The sequence below is a fragment of the Triturus cristatus genome, chromosome 5_2 (genome assembly GCF_964204655.1).
Source record: "Triturus cristatus chromosome 5_2, aTriCri1.1, whole genome shotgun sequence".
Lineage (NCBI taxonomy): Eukaryota > Metazoa > Chordata > Amphibia > Caudata > Salamandridae > Triturus > Triturus cristatus.
In genome coordinates, this window is record NC_140588.1 from 191,246,712 (window position 1) to 191,267,676 (window position 20,965).

At 44.0% G+C, this 20,965-nt stretch overlaps 1 protein-coding gene across 5 annotated transcripts in view; it reads right to left on the bottom strand.

Moving 5' to 3' along the window:
* The window catches only part of LOC146822776 (beta-Ala-His dipeptidase-like), a 362,817-nt gene that overhangs the window by 43,836 nt on the left and 298,016 nt on the right, over positions 1 to 20,965 (bottom strand). For all 5 annotated transcript variants that reach the window (XM_085606966.1, XM_085606964.1, XM_085606965.1 and 2 more), the window contains one exon: positions 5,994 to 6,078. In XM_085606966.1, the coding sequence (XP_085463092.1) occupies positions 5,994 to 6,078 (85 nt within the window). The remainder of the gene's footprint in view (positions 1 to 5,993; positions 6,079 to 20,965) is intronic.

Consider the following 20,965-nt stretch of genomic DNA (forward strand, 5'->3'; position numbering starts at 1 on the left):
GTGAAGCTGGGATTGCTGCCAAGTGTGTAAGTGGCCACTGCTGGTCATCATTAAGGAAGCAGATGCAGCAGGACTGGGGCCCAGGGATTTGAGGGGCCCACTGCATCATAGTTATGACTTTCTACCTTTATAAAATGGGCATTTGTAGCTTATTTTCCTTTCAAGCATTAGGACCGAGGTGATGATCCGTCATGGTTGGGAAGAGGTAAAAGATGCAGCATAGATTGCCTGCTACTCAGGACTGCAGTTATCATTAGTGCAGCAGGTGTAGTTGCATTGGGGTCAATGAGTGTGAGGGGCTCATAACACCCCAATTATGGGGAGCAGTTTGTTTGGGATAATATCTGTTTTTGTTTGATGCATTTGCTGTTTTATAAGTCTCATATTAAGCGCAGTTCATAAACTATAGAAAAAGTATTCCTGAAATCATCCATAAGCCCCGCTCCCTACACGCAGCCATGTCCCTCCTGCTCCCCCAATCCTTGCCATAAAGATTTGGAGAGGGGCCCAGGCTCAAAACATTTTGCTGAGGGGGGCCTCAGAGTAAAAAAGTTTGAAGACCTCTGCTCTAAGGGATTAATGCGTGGGCTCGGCATGGTGTACATATCTGAAACACATTGCAGTTTACATTTTTGCTCATCCTTACATGGCAAATCTCAATGCAGATATTATTGTACTTTTATCTTTTTTTAGCATTTACAGTATTTGTTTATGTCATTTTCAAATATATAAAATTTTCCATTGCTATTCCATATTTTGCGCGTGGATTTGAGGTGTTGAATTGCTTCACGTGTTTGTCTCTTAGTTTAATGCTAGTTTTGCTTAATTTGTCATTTAAAATGTGACCTACGTTTAATTTGGTTTATGTGAGGTCTGCATTACCTTTTGCTACTGAAAGAGGTCCGATTATTTTTGGGTCTCGCTTTAGATTCTTTAATTAATATGATAGTGTGGACTGGAGTGTAACTGAAAATCCATCATGTAACATCACTGAAGAAAGTAATATCAGCTCCACTGAGAGGCCAAAATTCTCACAGTGCAAATCTCTGGAGAACGTAGAAGGTTGAGAGCCTCATTTACAAACTTTTGATGCAGGGCTGCACAGCAGGCCTTCCTGCTGCGCTGCCGTGCGTTAAGAGGAAAGCACAGGAATGCGCCGTATCTACAAGTTACGGCACATTCCTGTCCTTCTCTCCTGGGCCGACGCACAAACAGCAGCAGTGCACCAATGCAGACCCCCTTGCGTCATGTTGTAAGGGTGCCTGCGTTGTGGGGATGATTGCTTTTGTGCAGGAAGGTACACTTTCCTGCACAAAAGCAATCACTGATGGCATTTTCCTCCTTCTATGCGTGCTGCAGAATTCAGCACGCATAGAAAGAGAAAAAAATAGGAGGAATTATGAGTATTTCTCCTCGTTGAGCCACTCCTTTTCCTCATAAATCTGGGAATGCTTCAGATTCCATGGAACATCCACAGCAACACCCATGGAACGCTGCTTTCACGCAGTGTGCTGCATTCAAGGGGCACATATTTACAAGTCCACGGAAAGTGGATTTGCGTGGTCTTGTAAATATGCTGCAGCACATTGCGCCACCGGAGCATCAAAAAAAGTGACGCTCACTCGCACAAAAGTGCCGCTAGGGCCTCCTAAATGAGACCCTGTATTTTTAACAAGTTATGATGCCTCCCAGAAAGTAAAGAAAATGCTTAGAATACACCAGCAAGATAAATTAGTGAAGAATATACTAGCTATGCAGGAGGAAGCTCTTAACGAAAAATTAGGCACTGCCAGACCCTTAGTTGAGCCTTTTTCCAATTTCATATGCAAACCTTTACAGGCCTTCTGCTTTGCCACGCACCACACATCTTGCTTGTTTGTAATCCGCAACTGAAGTACGGCTAACATCTTAAACCATAATGACAACATTGGTCGCACTGCCCAGAAGCATTGTATGATCAGCACTGTTTAAACATTGTATACCTGCATAAAGTAGACCGGCGCCTTTCTTTTATTGCACATTAACATACATAGTAAACATACACATGCAGCCATCTTGTATTTTGTAGACTGTACATTTAGCCTGGCTGTTCTAGTAAAAGCAGCCTTGTATTAACATTGGCATAAACAAGCGAGAAACCTCAGATTTATTGGCCAGCATTCTACCCTCCCTCACTGTGTCACCTTCTCAAGAAATACTTACATTCTTCCCACAAAAGAGTTAGGCACCTTCTCATTAGCTGCAATCTTGAGTTACAGTTTGATCGTGTATTCTATCCTCCACTTGCTGCATTACAAAAGATTTTTAAAAAAGAACTTTGCAATGCATGTTCCAACGGCTCAGATCTTGAAGCCCTGGCCTGCTGGCTTGCAAATTCGCACTTGGAATATTTTTGCTGATTGTTACATTTTTGCATTAAACATGTATTCGACTTGAATGGGCTTCTCCACGAGTTTGATTTCTTTCACAGATTTTTGCACTGAGAAATATTTCTACTCGGCTGGAGTTCCAGGACAAATTTCAAACAAATCTTGCTACTTTTTTTTCTTTAGGTTCTGCTCTGTTTATCTTCCTATTGTGTTTTGTTCTAGCAGTAATTTATGTATTGTTAATAAACCTTTTTGTTAACATATCTTTATTTGTACTATTTAGAGGAAAATGAAAGGGGAATGGGAATTTCCAGGGTGATCACAGCACAACACAAGAGTAGAAGCAATGCAAGAGCATAAGAGAAATTTTCCATTATTGCGATATCGCTGGACAGGCCAACATACAATGTCCAGCGGTGTGGGTACAAAACACAAGTCAGGACCTCAGGCATGCAACTCATCAATACCTAGGGTCCTATGATCAGAAGCACACCCTAAAGCCTCATGCACGCTCCTGTCAGACCCGCTGTCCGAAGGCGAGAGTCCTCCCAGGAGAGATTGCTATAATATGTCTGGCATGGTGGTAAACAGGTGCACTCTCACCTTGTCTCTCTTAACATAAGCCTTAAAAGGCAGCAAGATTCACACACATGTGTACATTTTGTCTGTGACTATCACTGTCAAACGTTCCATGGCATAGATATGTCACATCTTAATCCACCACAGCAAGAGGTCTAGTGGGCGAGGGGTCTTCCAGGTATGGGCTACTGTTAGACGTGCCCCTTGAAGAAAAGAAGTTGAGCAGCTTGCAGTAGCTTACAGTGGGGTGTGTGAAGGTGGGAAGCCATCCTAACCACAGGATGTGTTGTAAGGGGATGAAGAAGCAACCCTGTTCCATGAGTAGCTTGGTATGGGAGAGGTAATGCCAGTCAAGGAAGAACTGCAACTGTAATGCGTGAATGTAATCTTCTATTTTGGAGAATCACAGGCTACATCTGATGTTCTCTTGTACAGTGTCGCTCATTGTATTCAGGGAATGGGGTTATGCCACATGAATTGCAATAACTGTTTTTGGGTGTGTGTGAGGGTGTTGCAGGGGATCCACAGGGGTGAGGTGTGCTTCATGAGTAGTTGTGGCAGGTAATTAATTTTTGCTGCATTGATATGGCCTAACTCAGCAGTAGAGATCCTTTATGAGAACCTCCAGAACCAGACGTATGTTGTGATCATAAAGAATGTGGATTTAATTAGTCAGGGAGATCCCTAAGTAACAAACGGAGGTAGCGTCTCAAGCTAAACCAAAGGAGGAGAGCAGTATCCGCCACCCCAAGGCCCGTAGACTTTGCATAGGTGATGCGGAAGCCATAAGCCTCCTGAAATTGTTTTACATTTTCCAACAACATTGGAAGAGACGTTTCTGGGCATGTAAAAAACACTGCATGTCACCAGGGAATAATGCTAATTTGTAGGCTTCTCTGTCCACCTTTAGCCCTCAGATTTCAGGGTTAGTTTCAAGACGATGGACCAGTGACTTTATCTTAAGGGCAAAAATTAGTGAAGACAGAGGGCAAAGCTGTCTAGTGCCCTGCCCAAGCAGCATCTGAGGGTAGGAGTGCCATTTTTTCCAAAGGTTTATATATCTCAAATTTGATTTGAAGGTATCTGGTATCAGAGCGCTTTACATGAGCACCAGTTGCATTACACAAGGAAACATTCATTTTTGTTAGGCACGGAGAGATTTAGTGATTTGCCCAGAATCACAGGATGTTGAGCATCATTGCTGAGACTCGAACCCGGGTCCCCAGATTTGAAGTCGACTGCCCTAGCCGTTATATCACATCATCTCCCCACTGACTCTGATACGTGAAGTCAGGGTTTTGTAGCTGGCCAACAGATGGGTCATCATGTGGGGGCCTAGGCCAATCTTTGAGAGAACCGCGTTAAGGAATTGCCAGTCCACATGGTCAAAAGCCTTCTGCTCATCTAGCGAGAAAAGGAGGTTCGAGCCTCGTCAGGCATACTGGCGGCAACTTGCTTGTTGTCTATCGTGAAGAGTAGGCACAGCGGAAACCCCAATGGTACAGAATTTTTTTGTTGTATAAGTAGGACAGTACCTCTTTGAAGTCGCTGCACCTGGGTAATGTCTGGATGGGGATGTCTTGAAAGAGGGTGAGGGTGTCAATCTGGAGCAAGCTGGCTTCACTGCTGATATGAAGTGAAAAATAGATACAAGCAGTCAATGGTAAGATCCTGGCCATCAGAGCCCTGAAGGACAGATGCAACAGTGCCTGAACATAGGTTTCCAGTTCAGCATTGGGGATGGTGTTACTCACTTCTCTGATCCGTATATTGTTGGGGTGAGAGTGATTCTTCTAATCTTCCAGCACGTTGCTCAAAAGCCGTTGTTGGGTCTCCAGCACTGACACCCTTTCAATCCTGTACCTGGTCCTGTTGTGCCACTGTTGCCTCAACCAGGTCCATGCGGGATTGAACTCCCTTCACTGATTGGTCAAGGTTGGTGAGGCCTTAGTAAAGTTCACACTCACAGCTTTGATATGTTTCCTCAGTTCCAGGAGGAGAGATTGAATGTCCCCCTTCATCGCAGGAAGATGTAACTCTGGGACAAACACATCATGATGTCTCCCCTATGACAAACAAACCGCCAGCACTCTTTGATGATTTCATGGCAGATAACATGCCCCTTATGGTGACATACCCCTCAGGGGCTTGTGATATGTGGACGCAATGGGGAAGCTCCCCCTCTCAAAGTATTCGCTGTTAGCGGGTTGTGTGTAAATGTTGTGACATGAGAAACAACTGCTACAGATGTTCCAAAAATTCCCCAAATGTCACTTACAGGCTATTAGTAGACGTGTGGGGTCTATCTGGCACCCAGTAGTCCATATAAATGCTGGAAAACTGCGCTTGGCGTTGGAGTCTCTGGCGGCCCCCATGCAGCAAAGGAGAGCCAAGAGGCCCGGCAGAGTCAGTCTCTAGTCTGTAGGGGGCCAGGTAGCATCACTTAGTGTCGGCCCCTCACAGCCGAAGTCCACGTTCTGATGCGGGTGGCCATCATGGACATGCCGCATCTTCAGGATTGTCAGTGTAGCCGTAGCTGCACAGGCCACTGCAGCCAGTTAGGCTGTCCTGACGGTCCTTGCTGATCTACGCTGCCGCTCACTGCCCCCTCCAAAGCCACTGTGCATAGTAAGGAGCATTTCTGGGAGCCCCAGCTCGGGAGCTCAGACGAGGCACTCCATCTTGTGTCTCCGTCCAGGCCCAGACTATGCCCCCTTCAATCAACATTTACGTTTGTATTGTACATTTCTCTAGAGCCTCTGTGCATCTGGTGATCATTTATTTTACTATTTCTATTTACTGTAATGCATTCCAAATAACAATTACATAAAATAGAAATAATAAAATTAATTATCATCATTTTAGCCAAGCAGTATTTACAAGCACAGGTCCATGCAGCACACTAATATCTTCCATTAGAACATTCTATACAAATATCCAGAGCAGATCACATCTCTAAAGTTTAATATTGACTTTGGAAGCATCCTTTTCAGTAAATGGCTGTACAAAAACAAAATTGCATTAATTTGTCAACTGATGAATTACCGAGCAGAGCCACCAGATCGGTCATTGCTTCGTGAGTTACGCCACCAAACGTCCCTGAGTGAAGATCCTTCTTAGCACCTTCCACCTAAACAAAATAAAACGTTGTAAAACATCCCCATAAAGAGAGAGCAGACACATGTTTTCATAATGCTAGATCACATGAACAGGTATTGGTTAAGAATTAACCCATAGCACACTCCTGCTGATGGACCTACCATGAGCAAACATTCATGGTCACTGCCTCCCTGCCATATCTGGGCAGCTCAGGGCTACCAAGTAAGTAGCAGGTGATCTTAGCATAGATGCCAATAATCAAGACAGCAGTAATGTGTGTAGAAACATCTGCACTACACCCAGCACCAGCATCATTGACCCTCAGTCTCAAATAGTAATGTACTTGCAATCATCTTTGAATCAGAGATCAGAGGAGACTTTTTTAACATATATGAGTTTGACAAGACTAGTTAAACTACATTCCACACTACTGTGTATTTATTTAATGTAAGAAAATCGACTACATATGTGTGTGTTTTCCTCTTTTTTCCAACTTCACATTTGATAAGTGGCCCTGGTCTCATGTGTGTTTTTGTAACCCAGTATGCATAGCTTTCCTCTGCACAGCTCATGCTCCTAGGCATGTCCTGACTCTGCCTGGGCACAAGACTCTAACTCAGCCCAAACAAAATGTTAATACCTAACCCCTGTAAGCCCGGGTTCTGTTGTAAAAGCCATGGTTCAAGAAAAATCGTTTGCACTGAGGCTCTGACAGCTTTGTCTGCAGGCCCCATGTCTCTTTTCAATATAATTTTGGTCCACTGTTAATTTGGATGTCAGGTTTGGTAAACGTGATCAACACCAAAAATGATATGTCCCTAGGTCTCAGTTAGACAACGATATTAAAATCTTAATTAGGTAATAGATATAACAGGTGATTTTAGGTTTGGGATTTGTTAGACATAATGTTGTGTGCCTAATCCAACTACAATGGCTTTATTGAGATATATACTTTAGCTTCATAATTTGTTCTTCCCTGAAGAACTCCACACATGAGATGACTGGAAGGACAAATCAGATCTGCCTGGTTGGCAAGATGCCCCAAGGGGTCTTTGTGTTGTGAAACTGATCTTGTGGGTTCTCTGAAGTTTGCTACTGCAAGCCTGAAAATTACTGATAGTACCCGATTGATTATTGGTAAGTCTATGGCAACCATACATTTTCAAAGACCCTATGCCACTTATACCAAGGCAAGGGGGGTTTGCCTGGATTCTGCAGGAACGGTGGTGGTTGCCCAACATTGCTAGACATACTGGCTATAATACCGCAATGTAATGCAATCAAAACAGGCAATTAAAATAATGGGCAAAATAATCAGCAATAAAGGTGGAATACCTACCAACCAACCAAAAGGTGAATGCCATACAAAAAAGTGTTTCGAACAACACAGGTGAATCATGAATACAAACACAAATTTCACCAAAAACAAAATCACAGTCACCAATTCACATGCTCCAATTTAAAGTGTGCCCCTCACAGATCATAAACAGGCAGAACAAGGTGAGCATGTGCTGCACAGAACACACAATGCCTTGTGTGCAGACAGCTTCAATGCTAAATTCCCCAATCCTTCAAAATGGCCGCTGAGAACACAGTGTGTGTGCTTTCCGGGGAAATGGAGCTTGTTTGGTAGAAAGCACTTGTCAGAGTGTTGGACACCTCACGTCAGAAATGAGAATGAAACTGACTCCTCCACGAACGTCACAGGCACTCGTCTTCGCTTTGTTGTTTTCGAAATTCACAAGCATCTTCTCCACTCTGAGAATCTCCATGGACACAAGTGAATCCTCCATGAGTGTGAAGGTAATATGCAAAGAATGCAGCGGAGACTCTGAACTGCTCCACGAGGCTCCACAGCTTCACTTGGTACAATTAAAACAAGCATTTGCAATGCAATAGGTCTCGCATTACTGACAGTTTGAGGTATTGGTGTTGCAAATAATAATGCAACACCAATAGCTTATACTTTCAGTAATGTGAGACCTAGTGTATTGCAAATGATTGCATAGTGAGACAGGAACCAACATTGTCTCAGTGCAGTACTACAAGCTGCTCCTAGAGTCCCTAGTGAGCGAGGCACCAGCACTCCATGTCTAGGTCCAGTACCGCAAGCTGCTCCTAGAGGTCCCCAGTGAGCAAGGCACCATCACTGCATGTCTAGGTGCAGTACTGCAAGCAGTTTCTAGAGGTCCCTAGTGAGCAAGGCACCAGCAGTGCTTGTCTAGGTGCTGGCCTGCAAGCTGCTCCTAGAAGTCCCTAGTGAGCATCATAAACTTTGAAGATATGGTAAATCCACCCTACTCATAATGCATTGCATGCAAGACAGTACCACAAGCACATTCAAATAGCTATGCCCATAGATACAATTAATCGCCTTGAAATGTGACAACACAATTATATTAATTCCGAATTAGGTTATTCTCTATGTGGAGCTGATGAAGGGAAATGTATAGAAGGTCTAATATAAATGTGAGATGAGTAGGTGCAGTACTGCAAGCTGCACATAGATGTCTCTAGTTAGCACCATAAACTTTGAAGATATGGTAAATCCACCCTACCCATAATGCTCTGCATGCGAGACAGTACCACAGTACATTCAATATAAATACAATTAGTAGCTTTGAAATGTGTCTAAAGAATTATTATATTAATTCCTGATTAGATTGTACTCTATGTGGAGCTAATGAAGGGAAATTTATAGCAGGTCTAATGTAAATGTGAAATGTGCTAGCGAGTAAAGTAACCACTGGCAACTTTGTTTAGGACCAAGTGAGTGTCCTGTTTAAAGGCCTTTAAGAAAATAGTGCATGAGGTTGTAATTAAAACCTAGAGCGTAACAACACATGTAATAGTGGTGTTCTCATGGGAGGTTACTAAAGGAGACAGGGAGGTACCACGGAGTTACTACAAAGCCTAATAACCAATGGAAAGCCACCATTTACAAAGTACAGGGACAGGAGCGAATTAAAAAGATGGGCAGAAAGTAGGCAGAGCTTTATGCACATATCCTGAATACAGCATGTTTTGAAGAGACAGCGCAAGTGCTGCCTAGGCAAGATCTAAACAGGCCGGCAGTACACAAATGTAAAACAGGAACGGATGTACTTGACCCCAGCACAGACGAAGCCCCAAAACAAGAAAAAAACAATTGAAGCCTAAATAGTAGAATAGTAAACCACACAGTGCCATCCAAGTAAATAGAAATCCAAATAAATCGAAAATGTGGTGAACACAATCGCTGGCATACTAGATGCATGTAATCCACACTAGGGTGTTGATGGGTCCAACTCCAAATTTGCTTGTTGCCAATACAATATAGTATGGGCACCTCAAGTAAAAACCACAAAAAAATCCAAGATGGTTTTATCAGGACTTTATTCCATCAACGAACCTACGACTGCTTCTCTGCACCGCAGCATGAACAGTCTGCAGGGTGCTTACTTTCTAGAACCACCACACATACCATCATAACAAATTCCATTGCACATTCCAATACCAATGTGCATAATACTACCATACTACATGCACCATCCAGGCTGCTACAGCATAGACCCTTAAACGTTCTCATGGTAATCTGTGAACTGTGGGTGACAGCTTCACCTCAGAATAAGTCACACTACTGCTGATAGCCCCTAAGGAGGTGGAACCTATACCCAGAGAAAAGGGGCTTGGAGGAAGACCGAGAGAAAGCGTGGAGGGTATAGCCCCTACAAGGGATAGTGCCCACTGATTTGTACATGAGTGTTGAAGTGTGCAGTATTTAGAACAATTATGGGGCATATTATCAAGCACGGCGTTAAAATCAGCGCCGCTTTAGTGGCAGAAAACTGCCGCTAAAGCGGCGATAATGGGCTTGATAATGTGCCGCAGAGAATTCCAATAGAAGCCCATGTTGACACCAGAACATGGGCTTCTATGGGAATTCTCAAGGGCATATTATCAAGCCCATTATCGCTGCTTTAGCTGCAGTTTTCTGCCGCTAAAACGGCGATAATTTTAACGCCGTTTCCTGATGATATGTCCCGTTGTGATTAATCTTCACTCTTTCTTGCAAAGATAGGCAGAGGTGGGGCTTTCACTTTATTGGGTCAGTTGGTTGATGGTTGAGCTCTGAGCTCGAGCACCCCTGCACGACCTCCCTGAGAAGTCTGTGAGTGTTTGCCCTCACTGTCCAGAGAATCATGTGCAGATAGGGGAGTACTAGGCCCAGTTTGCAGAGCCATAGCAGGAAGGGCCACATGTCATCAGTGGCAAACAACCCCGGTAGCTCCTGCTTGCAGCGTGATACAGAGTTTCATCACGGTGCTTTATGTTTAAAGCGTAGAAGCAGCTGTATGTAAGATCAGTGCTTAGCCTTCATTTTTGCCTGTGGCTGCAGATGTTGGGGCCCTGTACTCATTTTTGGGGACCAGAAAATATTTCTCATCATCACTCCTTGATCCCGAGCAAGAGCGAAAAGCAGAAAAGGAGCAAGAAGGACAAAGAGAAATTTATGACAACAGTGACAAAAGGAAAACGCAGGAATGAAAACAAAAATGGATGAGTGAGATAATAAAGAGTAGAGTGATGCAAGAATCCAGACTGGGCAGCCTTGCTATTCTGAAAACCTTGTATTTGGCAAAATCGTCTCAAAATAAGTCCTGTGTAAGATCACAGCCTTAACAAATCTTTATGTTCAAGCATTCGCATTGCTTTTTATAAAGCAAACCATGATAATATAGAAACTCCTGAATATAATTTAAAACAAAATCTAGTTTCTTTAGTGTGTGTACATAATTATGACTTAGTCAAATCTTCTACCCGATTCGTATCTTTAATGTACACTTTCCTTTAGCTCCGCGTTTTTGTTCTGTACCACTACTAAATCGAGTTTAATGTATAACTCCTATTCTAATCTTCATACAATAATTACCCAAAATTGACAGAGCGTGTTAATTTACACATTGGCCATACGATGGCAGCAAAGCTCCATGAATGTGTTATGTCTACAAAAAAACATGTTTCTGCACTTTAGAACGTGTAATAACCATCGCAAAAGTAACTTAACGCAACTTCCAACATCGCAGTCTATCATGGGAAAATTACGCCGTGTTAACAAAATATTCTGAACACGGCGGCACCATGCGATATTCCCTAGATAACATGTCAACTGACCGCGTTAAAATCAACGCGACACCGAAAAAATGTGAAACCTGAACGCAAAAAAAGCTGCCTTGAGGCAAATCGCGATACAAAAATCAGCGAAAACCAGCTACAGGCCTGCAATTCACATGCGTCAGGGAGGAAAAATCACCATAAAAGTAGTAAAAAATCTGACAAACAAATGCCAAACAACAGCCAAGCACAATGGATGTTGCCGGAGCAAGTACGGAGGAGAACCAGAACCCCACAAGCCCCCGGAGGATCTGCCTGGGACCTCAGGGTCAGGGAAGGGCAAGGAGAAGAAGAGTAGGAAGAAGCGCTTCAGTACGCAGGAAAACAGGATCCTGATAACTGTTCGTCACCTCCACCTCCAAAAAATGGACTATGGCAGTCCATCTTGGACAAGGTGAATGCTGTCGGAGTGCTGAAGAGGACAATGGAAGAGTTCAAGAGGCGCTGGAATGACATCAAGGAGGAAATGGTGTCCACAGTCATCAGTGGGGAGACGGTGGCTGGAGTCGGGGGACCGGACATTGCTCACCATGACCGGACACAACAGCACCAGTGTGAGTAACGACCAGGGACTGGGGGGACGGGGGGAGATAGGCACAATGGCACACATGCACAATTGAGCTGAGCACATCTGCGGGCAAACCATGCCCCAGACCCCAACTCCCACCAAGAGAACAATGTATCCAAGTATGCAACATCTCAGCATTGTATAAGCACGGAAGTCAAAGGCACATCGCAGAAAAGGGATAAGGGGCTGCAAAACAGAGCAGCAGGGGCCAGCCCCCCAAATGCAGCACACACACATGACATGCAGAGCACATCAACACTGACAACAAAGTGGCACAAACCGCAACACGTCCACAACAGAAAACAGGACACAACTGGCACCTACTGGGTGTAGACACTGGCCAATCATAAGTGGCATTGCAGGGAAATGTGAGTAGATAATGTACAAGTTCAAACACACATCTGTGATGTTGTCGAAATGTCCACTGTCCCGCAGTAAATAGGCAGCCCGTCCAAAACAGCCTCTATGTACACAGTCATGCAGTCTGTATGTAAACATGTACAATACGACGACACACACGTTGATACATTGTTAAACTGCATCTCCCCTTCACATTGTAGAGGGACAATCAACACCTGCTGCAGAGCAGCCCGAACCACCTCTCTTCTCTGATGGCGAAGAGGACCACCACAGCTTCGACTACGACGCCCTCCAAGAGTTCATTGACAGTCTCCGCAGCCCACCTCCAGGAGCAGGGCAGCCCAGCTGCAACGAGGACACCCCACCCCCTGCACAGACCACACAGCAGGCAGCACCCCCCACCACGGCTGCCCCCAGGACCCCCACGAAGAACACATCAGGGACCATTCAGTCCCTAACGGACACACACAGTCCGCTCCATGCTCTCCAATGAACCATTACTGACATCGCCTGAGTCCTGACTCTGAGACAAAAACGACTGTCAAGTCAGAGTGGCTCTAGCAAGGTCGCCCAGGAGTTGGGACTCATGAGGAGGCTCATGCAGACCATGGAGCGGGCCAATGAGGAAAGAGCGGCTGCCACGGCTGCACACTACCGATTGGTAGCTGGGTTCCACAATGACCTCAAAATCATCCTCATGGCATTGCTGCCATAAGGCCTGGCGCTGATGCATGCTGCTGCTACCACTACATCCACATCTCCGCCCCCTGAAGTGTCAGTTCCACACAGTGTGGCAGACATTCCACCTCCAGCCCGTGAGGTGTCACTGCCACACAGTGCAGGAGAAAGGCCATCACCACCCACACGTGAGGCACATGAAACAGCAGAGGACGAAGATGCGGATGAAACCGCCTTACTGGTATGGAGAAAACTGTAGCATTTATCTCCGCTATATGGCCGGTTTGAGCTTGGTTCTGCCCTCTGCATTATCACCTTCCACTGTCCCCCAATACACTCTGCGACACTCACCTTGGACCACGCAATGGACTGCCATATTCCATTTGATCGCCAATGACACAGCTAACAGACTGCGGACTGAACTCTTCCTTTGGACTTGTCATTCCCTGAAGGACTCTGGCTGGCTCTCCACGGGACAACATTGTAAAGTGGAGTTGACATGGCCCTGTACTGCTCCAGTGAAGCAAAGGGTGGGACAAGGGGCTACACACAAGCATTGAATGAGCCTTCACGCTGTTATAGGATCACTTGTGGAAATTGGAGAAAATTCGGTTTGTCCTTGCTTCATAGAAAACATTTAACTGTGACTTTCAAATTTCACGTGTGCCATTGGGTGACCACCTGACTTGGAGTCAAATTCTGGACAGGACTGTAAACAATTCAGGACAAACATTCAACATTCAGGACAAAAATTCAGGAGAAAATGTAAACTTTATGGATACATCCAAGGAGAGGCCCTACCCCACTACTTTATCAGTGCATTTGTTTACTCGATTCTACATAGCACTATTTATTCCCTAGGGTCTTTATGTGATTGCCTCTGGGCATGCTACATTTAGGTGGCACATTATGTCCTTGTTCAATAGTAAATTAATGCCCTGGAGCATGGTGCCATCATCACTACAGCAACATTTTGATTATGTTTCGAAACATTTTAAAACCCTTGGCAAACAGTTTGGAAAATATTCATGTAAGTGACCGGCTACTAGTTTAGACAAGTTGAACAAAAACATCTGGCTAACCCCAACCTCTAGTGGACTTAATATCTAAAAAACAATTAATGTGTCAGAGAATATGGTGTGGACGACGGTCTTACAACTACTGTCAGGAGGTACCCATAACTTGTCTGTAGTCTTACAGCACTAGAGTGTGTGTCCAGGACTCTACATTTATCTTGGAACTGACGGCCCAAACTACCAATCAGTGCTTCGTTTGAGCAGGTGGTTTCCAGTGCTCAGCACCGCCACTTAATTGTCAACACCGACACTTAAACAGACAGCCCCACCATGTAGCAGACTGCCCTAATTTAGAGATCAGCACAACAGCATTTGTTTATTAGTTAAATATACATTAAAAATGTCTAAAACATGTGGCACAAGCCATTCTTATAGCTGTCAAATAGTCTGAAATGTCACACTGCTAGGTGTGTGGTGGTTAGTATGTGTGTTGGTACTGTTATTGGTATCGCTGGTAGGAGCAAAGGGTGGTGCTGGTAGGAGCAATGGGTGGTGCAAGGAGAAGTGATCTCCTGAGAGGGCCCTGGCATTTGTTGCTTTACAAATTAAGCACTGTTACCAATCAAAGAGAATTAAAAAGCAAGATGAAATCGAGATCATATGGTAGATCTACAGCAGCTGATTCAAAGGGCTGCTTCTCAGAACCAGACAAATAAGAAAGAGAAGAACACGTGGGACAATTCCTAAAATCAGACATGATGGGCCCACCAAGAGTATCTGGAAGTATTGCGAGCCTGGGGATTTGTCTCAGCAGAGAGGAGAGATAGAGAAGAGGCAGTATAAAGTGGTTGAACAAGTAGCACTCACCCACCGTGGCAAACTCTGCTGGTGCAATCGTCCACTGGTTGTGCTTGTGAAGGGTGATCAGTGGCCAGATCCCTTGGAAGGCTTGGCCCTGGGCAATTGCCTACTCTGTCAATGCCTTAAAATGGCTCTACAGTAGGGCCAATGCCTAACCAGTGATCCCTAAGTGCCAAAATAAGCAGAATGTAAGAACATTTATAAGTGCTTATTTGGCATATGATAGTGTTTATACTATTAGACGTCAGATTGGACTGGCAATCGGTTACCTTTCAATACTTAGGGATTAATATCTACGGTTCCCCCACTGATTTGCAGGATGAAAATCTGGGCAGAGCGACCTGGAGCCTCCGAGCCCAATTTGCTTTTTGGTCTTCTCTTCCACTTTCAGTATGGGCCACATGGCACTAGTGTAGATGGGGCTGCTACCCTGGTTATTGTATTAGTTTGCAAACCTTCCCTGCTCATTCCTCATTCCTTCTTCGGACACCTTGACACGTCCCACATCTGATTTAGGGGATGCGACACCGTCGGGCAGCACTTTCCACACTAAAACTACCTGTGACTGCAGTGCATTAGCCCTTCTGGACTTAGAATGCTATCATTTAGCTGCACAGTCCAATGGGTTTTGCTGGCTGTCTGGCCGCCCCCTGCATGAGACGGGGTTTCCTGCAAAGACTTGAAGGAGGACTTACTGCACTACTCATTGTTTCCTACTGACCATTCTACCCAGAACCGCCTAGGCGTTATTCGGCATGGCCTTCTCTTGCCTTACTAGAACCCATAAACTCACTAACATGAAGAAATCCTACACCCCTGCAATGTCTTTGCTAGGCCTCTTCCACTCAAACAGGATGGGTTCACTTAGGGCAACTCCGTCTGTGGCATGAAGAAGGCTTCTCAAATTTGGTGGATTTGTTTGTTGACGGAGAGCTACAAGAATTCCGAACCCTTATGGGAGCCTGCAGTCTTAACCTAGGTCAATTCCTTTCTGACGAACCTTAAACACTCATTAAATGCCATTTGATATCCACCACCTAGCACTAACCACACATGAGTTGTACAAGGCGCTCTACACCATAGGGACTGGCAGCAAACTGATAATATTGGTGTACAGAGCTTTACTGCAACATGGGAATCACTCCAGGGATTTTCTCTGTGCTAACTGGGAGACTGACATGGTCAAACCTCTGTGAACTGTGCTTAAATATTGGAAGATCCCCACAAACTATCCTGCAGCTTCCATATTTAGTATATTAAATGAATTATTCCAAACTGAGCCTACCTTACACCTGTCCAAATTAATAATATATACCTGGGAGCTGCGGATGCTTGCCCTTGCTGTATGTATTTAGATGCCAATTTGCTTCATATGCTTTGGTCTTATCCCACACTCCTTTCATACTGGCAGAGAGTTCTTGAGGAGCTATCAACCACTGTGGGGCGCGTACTAATGAATTCCCCCAGAAGTGGTCTTATTGGGGTATTTCCCCCGTCCTAAGTTCAAGAAACCCCCCACCAAATTCTTTGACCTGGCCGATCCAGCAAAATGCAATACTACACTACAATGGAAGGATTCACTTCCATCGACTATCGTAAGTTAGACTGTGGTCTCGCTCTCTTGGTTTCAATCTGAGGGCGCCCTCTTACACAGGGAGGAATAAACTGGTCTGAGAAAATATTTTATTGCACAGGTGTTAGAAATTTTGGTGGAAGGTTTTAGCGAATGAGCTAAAGATGATAGTCTACACTTGTAATCCACCCCAAAACATACACTCTTGGTTTCTGTATATTAGTTGATCTTGCCACATCTGGCAACTACACATTGTAGTGGCCTCAGGACACCTATCTCCAACACACAGTCAGGATTTCCCCGCTAGAACACTTTCTTTGAAGCATCACAGGTTCATTTCAGTTAAGGCAATGGCAACTTGGCAGGGAGTGCGGAGGGACAGTTTATTATGGGCCAGATTCTTACTCAGAAAATGTTAACAATTGTGTATGAACTCTTTACAAATGGCCTAGCACTGTTCTGTAATTGTTCGATGGAATCTTTTGCTACATATCATGCTATGTGACCTCTTTTGGGATATAATAAAAAATCTTTCAAAAAAACATATGATATTATTTCAATTAAGTGCATTAGATCACAACATTGCATTGACATTTATTTGAAGTGAAAGTTTCTAAAAATTAACTTTAAAACATTGGTTAACCCTCTCTCTTGACAACTCCAGGAGTGAATAAAGGGAACCAATTATCTGCTGTCCATTACATCATGGACAATATTATTGTTATCAATAACGGACTATTACAGGTTAATAAAACACACAAGGGAGGTTTTTGTACACAGTCAATCTTAAACTGAATTGCTCTCAAATGTCACTATCAAATACATTTGATACATGAAGTAAACTGATTTGACTTAGATTACACAATTTAGTGAAGCAGGAAATACCCGATTTGTGCCCAGGGTTTCCAGACACACATAGTGCACTTAAGCCACTGACTAGATTAATTTATGTTTCTCTATCCCCTTTAAAACCAGAAGACAGTGTTTTTGCATAATTCTGTAAGATGAATAGTACACTGTCTTAAATAAGTACAGATCACAGGTTAATCTGATACCCTACTTTAAAAAAAAAGGCACCTGATGAAGGTAAGGGAAGGCAGGACACCATACGCTACTATTCTGGATATTTAGATATTATATAATTATTCTAGCGGTGGGAAAGCCACTGAACAGTTTGAGCCTGGCTTGAGCCTGAAGCCTGGCTCCGGCTCAGCTTGAGGTCCAGTTGGAACGTCGAGCTCATAACATCCAATCATTCATGTGGCTTCTGCTTGCCCTTCTCCATCTAACCAGGATGCAGCATTACGTTCTGGGCTGCCGACTTTGGCAAATTTTTACTTCACCAAAACTTTTTTTTATTAATGCGCATGTAACCCCTTTCAAATATATGAGTTCTTAGTACCAGTTGCTTAAAAATATAGGGGCATATCAGCAACAACCGGCGATAATTATCGCTAAGCGCACTTAGCGCTAGGATAATTATCGCCAGCTAGCGTGGATTTTTATGGCTGAGATAGCGTGCTATTAGCAACGCTTATCTCAAAAGCGATAAAAATCCTAGCGCTAACTGCCTAACGTGAGATTATCGCTGGAAACCCAGCGATAATCTCACAAAATGTGGCGTTAGCTTGTTGATAGGGACTGACAAACTTAGCCATGATATCCACCCTCCATAGGATATCATGGCTAAGTCAGTCCTGAAGCAGGCGTAAGGAAAGTAGCGATAGCAGGGGTTATCGCTACTTTTCCTCCCCCTATGCTTCATAGCGAGGGGCTTGATGATAGGAGAAATGTCGCTTAGCGACATTTCTCCTGTCATGTTAGGTCAGGAACACCCACTTTGCGATAGCGTGTCTTTGCTGATAAGGCGACGAAATTATCGACGCTTTTCGCCCGAAAATGGACGCAAAAGCAGCAATAATTTCATATCGCCGCCTTGTTAATATGCCCCATATTGCGTTTGATTTTATAGACTATATGTGGCACATTAATGTCTATGCTTCATGTTAAAGAAATATACTTCTTTTGAAATTTGAAGCATCTTTATTATATTTTTGTTTGTTATATGATTTACAGAGCAAACATATCAAGGCTTGGCTTGTGAACGGACTCTTGGATCCGAGCCAGACCCTTGGCCCAGCTCTGGCTCGGCTCGCCTTGTGTTCCAAGCTATTCAATGCAGCGGTTAAAGTGCATTAGAAAAGTATGGATACTTCAATGGGGACGGGATCAGTGAGAGCAGAGGTGAAATCAAAGGCATGGCTGAAAAGAACAAAATATTCTGTAACTATTTTATTGAGCTTTCACCATCAAGTAACTATATATAAAATAACGCACACCTTAACTGAAAAATAAATGAAAGTTAAACAAATCAGTGGGAAATGCACTACAAGATGTTATGAAACCTCTACTGGCTAATGCGATCACTGCAGATGTCTATGTGGGCAACCAGAAACCCATAGAATCAAATCCTGTTTGGTGCAGCAAGGAAAAGTGACTTGTGTATTTTTAGTGCTAGGAGGTCCCCGAAAACACTTGTGTAAGTCATTGTTTTAAACATGCACTACACACAGTGGGGCATATTTATAATAACTGACGCATCCCTGCATATCAGCAGGGATGCGGCAGTTATTTTGCGCCCCAACTCCGCCATCATGGATGCGCCTCATTTATAATGCGGCGCACCATGGGGCAAAAAAGTGGCGCATTGCTGGAGTTGCGTCGCAAGCGCGACGCAGCTCCAGCAATGCTCTGGGAGGCCCTATCTGCACAATGCTGCGTCAATCCTTACGCCTGCTTCAAGCAGGCGCAGGGTTTTGACGCATCATGGGCTCAAAAGTGACTGAGTGAAATCTTGTAGATTTCACTCAGCCACTTTTAGGGGGCGTTGCGGCGCAGGAACGCCTACATGTGGAGCAGGGCTTTACAACGTGAGGCATCTCCCAGATGCGTCACGTTGTAAATACCCCGCACCATGGCGCAGGATTTGCGCCGCTGCTGCGTCACAAAAGTGACGCAACGGCGGCGTAAATGAGGCGCAAGTCAAACATAAATCTGCCCCAGTATATTATAGGCTGCCACAAAATGCACATATACATTTAGGTTAAAGATAAAAAGTGCTACTAAAGTATAGATTTCAGTAATATGCAGATTATACCTAGGGCAAACCTTTTTTATAACGATCACTATAAGCAGGCACTCCACAGCTCGGTTGGGAAGACCCTTAAAGTACCTCTCAAAATAGAAAACAATTTTGTCATCAGAAAGATTCAATGACTCCATCAGTTAAAGCATCTCAAGTAGCCTTTACAAGTGCTTACTAACCAATTGCTCACAATTGCATTTCTCTGGGGAAGCACACACTGACAAGAAGGCTTGTTTCTTGTATATTTGTCTGCCCCTCCCTCGGCTCGGAAACACAGCACAGGAGGCTCCTTCCCTTCCACTTCAGCCGGAAAATATCAGCTGCCGGAATTTGCTTTTGTTGTTTAGCTGGAAGGCCAAAATTACGGACAAATGCTGTCCGTTAAGACATCAACCATGTACAATGGACATTAGCGCGAATTTACTGACATTTCGTGAAAATTATGGACGGCTGGTCACACTAGTGTGCAGATTGCCTCTGAACATATAGCATGTAAATATATTTTGAATTATCACATAATGTTACTCCTTATATAACTACAACTCCATGCTGCGTGTCTCTTTTAGGGGCATATGTATCAACATCACCATTTGCGATTCTCAAATAGCGATTTTTAAAGAATCGCTATTTGAGAATTGCAAAACGGGTTGTATTTAAAAAATTGCAAACTTTTTATGATTTCTTAAAATTCCTTAATTGCGATTAGCAAATTGCGAAATCGCAATTAAGGAATGCCTGCCCATTCATTTCTATGGGCCAGGAGACCCATAGGAATGAATGGGAAGTAATTCTCAAATAGCGAATCGCAATTTGCTAATCGCTATTTGAGAATAATTTCAAAGGTGCAAGGGTGTCATGATGACACCCTGATGCACCCCTGAAATGAGCATGTGTGTGCATATGGCGCACATACATGCCCTAAGGGCATGTATAAGCGCCACGTGGCACTTTTTAAAATCCAAAAAGTGCATTTTGAAAGGAAATCGCAAATTACCACCAACTGGAAGTTGGTGGTAATTTGCGATTTCTTAAGGATAATTCGCACAACTTGGGTGCTTTTTACATATCATTTAAGAAATCGCAATTTGCAATTTCTTAAATGCTTACGCAAAATTAAGAAATCGCTAAATTAGCAATTCCTTAATTTTGCGATGGGATTTGGCTCATACATCCCGATTACCGATTTTTTTATCGCAAACGCTGTTATTTTGCGAATCGCAGCGTTTGCGATTAAAAAATCGTTTGATACATATGCCCCTTAGAGTGCATCGGTCTTGGTCCTAGAGGCCAGGGTCTTCTCTATATGTGTGAAGCTATCAGCGTCAGTAAACCTTTAAGGGTGCAGAGGTAGATGTAACACTACAGGGGTTAATAGGGAAGCTGCAGGAGCAGAGATGGCACTGGGAGGCAGTGGGAAGACTGTAGCAGCTGAGATGGTGCCAGGAAGCAAAGGCATTCTGGGGAGGCACTAGTGGCACTAGGGGGCAGTGGGGAGACTGAAGGAGACGCTGGAGGCAGAGAAGGCAGTGGATTTAGAGGAAAGCTTGTGGAGTCAAAGACAGG